Source organism: Hyaloscypha bicolor (assembly GCF_002865645.1).
Source record: "Hyaloscypha bicolor E unplaced genomic scaffold K444scaffold_189, whole genome shotgun sequence".
NCBI lineage: Eukaryota > Fungi > Ascomycota > Leotiomycetes > Helotiales > Hyaloscyphaceae > Hyaloscypha > Hyaloscypha bicolor.
In genome coordinates this window covers 854,412-865,257 of record NW_020194691.1, presented here as the reverse complement: position 1 = coordinate 865,257, position 10,846 = coordinate 854,412, and the positions used below count along the sequence as shown (strand labels likewise).

The window sequence follows — 10,846 nt, the reverse complement described above, 5'->3', positions numbered from 1 at the left end:
CTATTATAGATATTATAAGCGTGATTTGAATTCTAGTTATTATTACGAGTATTATTAGTATTATTAGTAATGCTTTTATAAAGCAGAAAAAGTTTGCCCTTTAATAAAGAAAAGATATAATTAAAATAGAAAATATAGTAATATAAAAAATAAGTTGGATTTTATTTTAAAAGAAATAAAGTAATAGTACCCGTAAATATATCTTGAAAAGCTTAATTATTTAGTTCTATTTAAGAAACAAATATAGCAGAAGTCCCTTAAATATACTATCTATAATAAGCTTTTTTAATTACTAAATTCGTTACTTACTAATATATTCGAATTTTAGTATTAGTAAATTTACTTATTTATTTAATATTAGTCTAGTTCTCTAGTCTCAAGATAGCTATAACTTATATTAGTAATATAATTTCAGTTCTTCTAAAATATAAAGATACCAGAATAGAATCCGCTAGCTAATCTGGCTCTGCTATCTTTTTTATAAAAGTATATAAATATAACTAATAAAATTTGAATAAATATAGTCAGGCTATTATATAAATACCTTTAAATAACTTTATAGTATTACTTTACTTTATATATTTCAGAAGCCGGCTATAGTAAGAGTTTGAAGCAGAATTACCAGAAATAAATAAGCCCGAAATATAATATCTAATATTATATATAAATAACTAGTTATTTCTTGATTTATTATTATAATTTATAATAAAAACTAAACTCTAATTCAATTTAAACTAGTAAGGTACCTCTTTTTATAATATTTCAAAGAACTTACTAAAGCTCTGTCTTTACCTAAAAGTACTTCTAAGTCTAATTCCGCTTAGCTAATACTCTATCCCGAATTATTTTTATTTTCTTTAAAATCTAGTAGTTATAAACCAAATATAATATAGTTATATTTCTAGTATATAAACTAATTATAATAATTATAATCTTAATAATAACGAACTAGTATCTATTTTAAGTAATATAGATATTAATAAGAGTAGTAATAAGGCCGGTAAGTAAATAAAGTAGCCCAGATCTTTAAATTATCTAGTTAGTACTTCGTCTTTTATAATAATCTTAGGAAACTTATAAAAATATATTTCTAATTAGCTAAATAGTATTATTCTGCTATTTATACTATAACTAGCTTATTCTAACTATTCCAAAAAGGTAATAGGCTTCTAAAATTACTAGAAGTTCCTTCTTAAATATATATTAAATAATTCTTCTACTAGTACTATCTATAAGAGTTTGCAAAGTTTTAAGAGAAATAAAAGTTCCAGGAAATATAATATATTCTACTAATATAAGCTATAAGAAGAATATAATATAAATATTATCTCAGGTTAGTATTTGGTTTGCCTGAATAGACTTAGCTATATAGAAAGTTTCTATTATAGATATTATCTAAGAATTATATTCTACTTCTTCCTTAAACTTTTTAAAGAATTCAGGTATTATTTTTATTAAATCAATAGAGGTAGTATTAGGTAAGGCGCTTATTATAATTACTAATAATCTATTAAGTATTAAATATATCTTTTAATATCTCTAATTAATACTATTTCAAAAAAGGGCCGGTTTGAATTCCTATATTATTATATATAAATGCCGACTGGTTTTATAGAGCCCTATAAGCTAGAAAGTAGCCTAGTAGTTTACCTATTATATGAATTAGAGAAAGAATAAATCTGATTTCTAAATATAGAACTATTATATTCATATACTAATATATTAATTTTTATATAGAAAAAGCTTATATGCCTTTAATTAGTAGAGTAATAGCAGAATATTGAGAGCTAGTACTATAATTACTTGCAAAATCGGTTTTGCTCTATTTCGCCTTAAAAAAGATTCTAAGTATAGACTATATTAGCTAATAATACTATAGTATATATAATAAATACCTGAAGTTAAGTAAGTTACTAAAACTAATAAACTGCATTTAAAGTTTAATAAAGAGGTTATTTAGGGATATAATTAGTACTAAAAAATTGAAAATCAATTATATTTTAATAGCTATAGTACTACTATTTACTAGTCTCTTTTTCCTTATAATACTTGAAATTAAATTGGCTTTTCTGACTTCCCATATTATATTATAATTCTGGCAGAACGGGTTTATATAGTAATTAAGATAAGTAATTAGTAATTAAATTAAAGTTATAGTTTAATTATATATAAGATAACGGATAGGCTAAGTATTATATATCTATAAAGTATAAAATTAAGATCTGTTATAGTAGCTGGCTAGTAATTGGCTGGTTTTACCTGCCGGTAGTAATATTTATTATTATATTATTATTAGGCTAACCCTACTATTCTATTACATTAATAGAAGTACTAGCTTTAATTCAACCTCTTTAACCTCCATTTTCAACTCAATAAATAAACTCATATAAATGCCGAATTTGTAATAATTATTTACTAAAAGCCTTTCTTTCTGAGATTCCTCGGATTTGATCTATCTAATACGTCTTCTAAAGAGTATTAATAATAGCGAGTTTAGCTTTACCGAGGAACTCTATAATAATATTTCCCCCTATACTATACTTTTATATATATGAGATACAGATATTAAAGAGGTTAATTTCAGAGACTTAACGAATAATACCGGCAAGAATAAAGCAGGCTATAATAAGATCCGGTTCTGCGAAAAATAGGCTAGGCAGGATAGTATATAATACTTTTGGGTAAATATTTATTATATTAATAAAGCGAATAATTCTGAGCTTATAGAGGGTATTACCTCTATATTTTATTAGTACTAAAAAGCTGCTATATACTATATCTATCTATTAGATATTTCGATAGATAGTTATAATTAAATTGACTTATCTTTATAGTTATAGTATTTAGCCTTTCGAAAGAGTTAATAGTTTACTTATAGTTAGATACTTTAAGAACTAATTACTTTATAATTAGTTATCTTCTTTTATTTAAATGGCAATTAACTTAATAATAAGAAATTATTAGAGTAACTACTTTATAAAATAATAGAAATTATAGTATTAGCTCTTTAAGGAACTAGTCTATCTGCATTTCGCATTAAGAAGCAAATATTATAAATAGAAAATTATAAGACTAAGAAGGCAGAAAATAAGGCTTATTCTCTATTAGGCCTTTTCGGTATTAGTATACTAGTTCTCTATAGTAAGAGAGAGGAGAAGGCACTTAGTAGGCTTTGAGAAGAGGTTTATAAGGATATAAAGAAATGTTACTATAACGAAATCTCGGAGGCTACTTTTAATTCTACTAAATAACTAAAGATTTCTTATAACCAGTCCTCCTTTATTTCTTCTCTAATTATAAAACAGTTACTTATAGACTAGCTCTACTTTACTAAAATTAATAAGTACTTAATAAGCCTAATAGCTATATAAGGGAAAACCTGCTACTAGTTCCTTACTAAATCTAAATATATATCCTAGTATAATATAATATAATAGCCAGACTATAGTAGCTTCCTTTAAATTATAGGTAATTCTAGTACTAGAAAGTCAACTCTTATAAAACTTCTCTTTAATAAGGCCAGACTTAATATAAGAAGTAATATCTCGAAAATTACGCTATTATTCTTCTTTCTTATATAAGGCAGGATCAAGAAGAAGTTAATAATAGGTCTATACCGCTCTCTTCTCTACTAGCTCTTTGAGAAGGTAGTAGATTTAAGAGAGAGCTTGAAGTAAATAATAGCTAATAGCTCGAGAGTTATCTAGCGAAATAAATAGTATAAGAAAGTATTAAAGAAGATATTAATATATACTATTTAGAAGCTTGGGAATCGGTTATTAATAGTATTTATAGATATACTAGATAAATATAATAAGAATCAGGTTAAGGATATAATTTCTTTCTTTAAAAAGCTATATAATTATATAAGAGAAATATAGGTTCAGTTATAAATTTGTTTCTCTAGTTAATATTATCCGACTATCTTTCTTTAAAAAGGTATTAAAGTTACTCTAGAAGACGAAATCGGGTATACGGAAGACATTTAATAATATATTAAATCGAAACTTAAGCTAGGTAAGTAGAAGTAAGCCAAGCTACTTTGATTCAAAATCCTCGAGAAATCTTTAGGGATTTTTCTCTAGGTTATTTTAGTTCTCGATATTCTTAACTCTAAATACCCTAATAGCTCTATTTCTATTAAGCAGATTTATATATATCTTAAGGAAATTCTGCCAGAACTAACTGATTTATTTGAGATAATTCTTATATATAATAGAGAAAACCTTAAGTAGTTATAACTTTATCTCAAATGAATTCTATTTGCGACTTGTTCTATAATACCACAGGAGCTATATTTTGCGATTTAGCTTAGTCTTAATAAATTGTACTCTAGCTATTAGAACCAGGAAGATATAAATTTAGATTAAATAAAGACCTATATAAGAAGTGCCTTAAAGGGTTTGGCCGAAGTTATATGAAATATAGCCTTCGAAGTCTAGTTTATCTATAAGTCTATTCGAGACTTCTTATTAAGTAAATATAAGAATTAGTAGTCTGGGGTTTCCGGCAACTTTATAGGTTATTACTATAAAACTCTAAGGGATTACTGCCTGGCTTAGCTAAATGCTTTAATTAGCTAAGATATTAATATTTCTGACCCTTTACCTCAGGTATCTAAAGCAGTATAGTTGCAAGAGACTATTACCTTAAAGTTTCCCTTTCTTTAATATTCAGTTCTTAATATTCTTTACTATACTAATAGCGCTTAATAGAATGCTATAGAGCAAGGGAATTTTTTGGTTAAGTTTTCTTTTTAATAGTAGAAATTCCTTAATAATACTCTCGAGAGATATGAAATTTGGCAATATAATAATCCAGTTAGTATACTTTATATTCTTGTAGAGAAGAACTTGGCCGACCTAATTCGAATCCATTCTTAGAGGGAGTCCTGCTTCGATATTAAAAAAGGGGGTATTCTGTTATATATTGAAGAGTATAGCAATAAGCCTTTCTAATTGAGTCAGGACAATCTGCGCCAGATAGTATGGATATAGACAATCGGACGCCCCTATTATAAGCTCTTCCCTGCGGGTATAAGGGTATTGTCAAGCTGCTGCTCGAGAAGGGGGCTGATCCGAATGCGGCGGGAGATGGACGGACACTACTAGCCTTAGCCTCTCAGTACGGGCATGTCGATATTGTTAAGCTACTGCTCGAGAAGGGGGCCGATCCGAATGCGGCGGCTAATAGAGACGGATGGACGCCACTAGTTGTAGCCTCTTAGTATAGGTATATCGATATCGTCAAGCTACTGCTCGAGAAGGGGGCCGATCCGAATGCGGCTGCTAAAAGAGACGGACGGATACTACTATACTGGGCCTCTCAGTACGGGTATATCGACGTCGTCAAGCTGCTGTCTGAGAGCGGCTTGGCCTGTTTTCGAGAAGAGGGGCAGAGATAGCGATAGCTAATAAAGAAACGGATTAATACTACTCCTCTTAGCGTTTAAGAACTGAGATATAAAAATAGTTAACTAATTTATATTCTTTTTATTTTTCTAACTTTAATAAAGAGGGGTTCGGGAGAGCTAATCTTTATAAATAGTAACTATCTAGTTAATACTAAATGCTTTTATATAATTTGTAAATATGCTATATTAGTGAGTCTGAAATATTCTAGTAGCTTTACTTGATATTCTTTTGCCTCCTCTTTCTTTATACAAATATACTTGTAATATTGCGCAACTATTGCCCGTACTACTGCATTTCTCTCCAAATTAGGTAAGGTAGTCTGTACTCCCAAAAAAAAAATTTGGTAAAGAAATAAAGCCGATTTTGCAAGCGACTATACTAGCTTTTCTTATTATAATAGATATAAACGCCTATATAAATGTCCTTAAAGCTTTAATAGTCTCGTGTTTTTTCCTCTTAAGGTTCACCTCTATCCCCCTATAATTATACCTCTTATTACTACTATTTATTCTACCGGATAATTCTATATTCTCTTATACTATAAGCTCCCCCAAGAAAAAATCTCTTAACCTGACTAGACCCTCGCCCCTTTTCATTTTCTTATAAAAGCGGGGCCCAGCTTTTTCTCTTTAAAGGAATCAAATTATAAGCTTTGCCTTTTGGTCTTCTCTTTCTAGATGGATTCTTTCCTTATTTATCTCTATTATAAAACATTACTTATAAGATTCAGGAGAAGTAATCCCGAATATATATTCGGGTATTTGAATTCTCGCTAGTACTATAGTAATAATTCTAAGAAATTTTTATAGTCTAGTTAAGATATATTAACTAGAAATAGTCTATTCGGCATTTAAGTCTCTTATACTAGAAGGAATATTATTAGCTCTGCAAATATAATCTTTTAGATAGGTCGGCCCGGAAATTATAATATAAAATTATTAAAAGCAATATAATACTAACTTCCTTTATTAGCTATATATATAATCTTATCTAAGAGAATATAAAAATAAGGATATAAAAATAAGAATATAAAGACAAGAATATAGAGATAAGATATAGAAATAGAGAATTACTATTATAGAATATAAATCTTATAGTAGTACTTATAAATATTACTTGACTAGGTATTAACTATATAGGTTTAGAGAGGCCGGTTCTGGCTCCGAAGCCCAAACTTAGAATTAGTAATTACTATACTATATTACAACTTTTTTGCCTCAGACTATATCTAAGTAATTCTAATATAGGCCTCTATTCTACTATCTATATTACTTAGTAATATTAAGAACTCAGCCTCGAGCAATATATTATTTATACTTATTTAATTTAATTATCTTTAAATACTATATTAGAAGTTATAGGGCCACGAAAATTTTATAGTCTACTATAATTTAAATTATCTCTAAATTATATATCCGAATCTATAAAGTTATAAAACTATTACCCGTATACTAATCTTCCTCTATTTATAAAAATTAAAATTAATATAAGTAAAGAGTTAAAGAATTTAATAATAGCTTTAAGAGCAAAGCCCTATACTTAAAAGAAGTTTAATAACCTCGAGAATAGATTTAAAGAAAAAAAGAAATTATATTTCTAGAAGCAGGCTAAGCTATAATAGCAAGTAAAGAAATAAACGAGAGAGAACTTTAAGCTTTTAGAGGAGCTAAATATTAAAGAGTATATATTAGAGATCTAATTAGTAATATTAGGAAAACTTACTACTAATAAGAATTACCTTAAAAACTTAATAGAAGGCCCTGGAAAAAAATTATAAATTTTAATAAGCAGATAAAAAAAATAACTAAGGCTTTAATTATATTAAGATATTAAATAGATAATATAAATAGAATTGCATTATTAGATACTAGTCTATTATAGTAAAGATAAAAGGCAAGTATAAAAGATACTGCTATAGAGGTTTAGAGCTTAATAGTAGAAATAGCAGAAATAGCTTATTCTAGAAAGCAAAAATAAAGTATTAGAGAAGAGTTCTTTTAAGTATTATAAAAGTAATCTTTAATATTAAAACAAGTTCTCTTATAGTTATAAGGGTAAATATCTTTAATCTTTAATATATAAAACCTTACCTTCTTTTCTATTAGGTTATAAGTAATATTTATTATTATAATTTTCTAATTACTTCTATCTTAAATTGAAATCTAAATAGGTTTACTATTATATTTCATAATCTCATTAATAGTAAGACTAGATTAAGGTTCCTTATAATATAGTTTCTTGCCCGGTTCTTCGAAATCTTCTAATTAGCGAATTACTTCTCTAGTATCTAGTCTCGAGACTATAATTATAATATTAAGCTTCTAGGTATAGGCTTTCTTAAAAATAGTTATAGAAATAGCTAGCTTAATTCACTTGCCTTAATTACTTATAATAGTAAGAATAATAGTTGAAGCCTTAGACTATAACTATAAAGTATTAACTATAGAGGCAGTATTAGTTAGATTAGCTTTATATATATGGAAGTAATTCCTACTAGTAAAAGAGAGTACTATAAATAACCTTACTACTATTCTTATCTAGTAATAGAATATTAATTATAAAGTATTCTATAAAGAAATAATTATATCTTTAATTAATTATTCTTATCTAAATATAAGTAAAGGTATTATAAATATAGAAATAATTACTATAGCTAGTTAAATAGATATAAGGGCCAAGACGGTTCTACTTTAAGCCTTCTAACTAAATACTATAGAGGCTATAGTCTTTTTACTAAATATAAGTATAAATACTATAGATAACTAGATATCTAGAAGTATAAAGAAAGTTCTATCTTAGATTACTTAACTAAATATAAGTGCTACTAGTTACTAGATAGCTAGAAATATAGATACTAATAGAATAATAGTGGAATAGCTATATTATATAAGCAGTTTAGCTATAATCTATAGAGAGAGAATCTATTAAATAATTTCTAAGTCTTCTAGTTACTCTAAATAGTATATATTAATAATAGAACTTATAGAATAGTTCCTCTAGATAATCTTATAGTATTTATCTAGGCTCCTTAACCTTAATATAATAGCGGTATATACTTTATTTACTAATTATTCTACTAAAAAAAGAGCCTATAGAACTATTTCTATATCTTCTATAAATATATCTTCCGAGATAATAGTAGCCTAGATACTTTCTATAAGTGAATCTACTAGAAATAATTACTATATAAAACCTAGGAAAATAATATCTCTAATACGGGAATCTCTACTATAAATACTAGTTAAATCCCGTCTATATTATTTATTAGTCAAGTCTGAGCGCCCTAAGTAATATAATTAAGTAATAAGGCTAATATTATAATATCTATTAAAACTTCTTAATCTTGAGGTAATAGTAATATAGGTGTTCTTTATAAGCGGTTCTACTAAAGGAAGAGCCTATAAGACAATCTCTATATCTTCTATTAATATATCTTCTAATAAGATAATAGTAGCTTGAGTTCTTTTTATAGAAAGCAATTACTATATAGCCTCTATAGAGATAATATCTTTACTATAAGAGCTAATTAAATCCCATTTATATTATTAGCCAGTCGAGTTTAAGTACTCTTTTAGTTATCCTAAATAATATAAATAAGTAATAGGGCTAGTAAAATAGCCTTTTCGGGTAAACCTATAATATTTGTCTAGGCTCTATAAATTCTATATTAATAAGATACCGGATATAGTAATAATACTATCTGTATTTTCTATAGGTCTTATAGAATTTAATAATAAAAAAATCTCAGATAATAGTAGTAGAGCCAGTTACTAGTTTATAGGTAGTTCTTCTATATTATTAACTTCTTATTTTCTTTTCTTTTCTTTTTAATTTCCTATATAATTATTATATAGCAGATAAAAGAAGTTCGGTTAGTTTAAGTTATTCTTAGTAGTATTAAAGAAGCTATAAAAGAAGTCTTATATAATAGTAAATAATATAAGGTATTATTTAGATATAATATTATATAAAGTTAAATATATATAATTAAAAAAAAGGCAGCCTTTATTTACCTAGAAAATACTACTATATAATTAGCTATATTTATATAAGATATCTAGTCTACTATATTTATCTGAGATATCCGGTCTATTATTCTTATAATCTAAGGTTAACTTAGAGGCAGCTATTATTATTTCTTTATACTCGGAATTACTAATAATTTAATATATAAGTTATATCTTTTATTACCTTACTTCTTACTCTATTAAAGGCCAAATTCTTTATATATAGTCTTTAATCTTACTATTATCTACTACCTTAAAATTATAGTATAATTTATATATATATCTATATTTATTTCCAAGAACTAGTATAAAGAGCTTAATTTACTATTAAGGCTATAGCCCTAGCTTCTATATACCGCACTTACTAATATCTTTCCGAGATACTTGCCTATTTATTTCGGGAAAGTACTATAGGGCAAGAAGCTAGAGTATATAATATATTATCTAGAAGATATATAAACTAGAAAATATTTAATTATTAAAAGTAAACTTAGTAGTTTAAACTTTAATATTCGGCTAACTATTATATAGGATATTAAAATACTATAATAAAGAGCCCTTACTTTTACCTAGTAAAGTCTTCTTTAATATTTTTATATAAAGTTCGAGGTATTTTATATCTTCTAGAAATATATATATTATTATAATAATATACTTTATTAAATAAATATACTTAAGTATCTATAAGTAAATATTATTATCTTAAATTATAGAAAAAAGCTCTTATAATAGTATTTGTATCTAAATAAATATATAATCTTTAAGAGATAAGCCGAAATAGAGACTCTAGAAAAGAAAAGCCATATTAGTATTAATTAGAAGCTAGTTGTTTTTATTCTTACTAATAATATAGGCTATTATTACTTTAATTCAATATAAGTAGTATATTATTTCCTATACTTTATTAATAAGAAGAAAAGATATTAGGGAGGACTAAATATCTTGAAGTAATATAGATTCGAGAGCTATAAGAAAGTTCCTATTAATATAGCTAGCTATAGTTTAGTAAATAAAATTAGTATATCTAGGCTATTCTAAAACTGCTCTAGTAGAGCCTCTAGATACTTTATATAATTCTACTTACTATTTAAAAGCCGGGTAAGGAATTTCTCTCTTTATACTATATCTCTTTATATAATAAAGATACGGATTTACTAGAGAATATTTCTATTATAGAATTTTATATAGCTAGAATTATTTTCGTATAATATATTTTTAACCTATAAACTAAGGTCTGGATTTATTAGCTAGAAATATCTTTTAATAATAAAAATAAAGTTATAAATTATTAAAATAAAGATTAGTAATTTACTACCTATTATTTCCTATAAAGAATTTGCGGGCTATTTTAATATAATGCCTTTTATATAAGAATATAAGAGAATAGTCGGAATTAAATAATTAAAAGTTATTATTAACTTCCAG

General features: G+C 25.9%; 2 protein-coding genes across 2 annotated transcripts; both read left to right on the top strand.

Moving 5' to 3' along the window:
• Positions 1–4,085: 4,085 nt before the first annotated feature.
• On the top strand, positions 4,086–4,235 carry K444DRAFT_548455 (uncharacterized protein; the record flags this gene model as incomplete). The annotated part of the gene is made up of 1 exon (XM_024876374.1): positions 4,086–4,235. A coding segment is annotated over one exon (150 nt), but the record flags the coding sequence as incomplete, so codon positions are not given.
• Positions 4,236–5,032: 797 nt separating this feature from the next.
• On the top strand, positions 5,033–5,404 carry K444DRAFT_548653 (ankyrin; the record flags this gene model as incomplete). The annotated part of the gene is given in 2 exon segments (XM_024876389.1): positions 5,033–5,215; positions 5,228–5,404. Coding segments are annotated over 2 exon segments (360 nt in total), but the record flags the coding sequence as incomplete, so codon positions are not given.
• Positions 5,405–10,846: the final 5,442 nt, after the last annotated feature.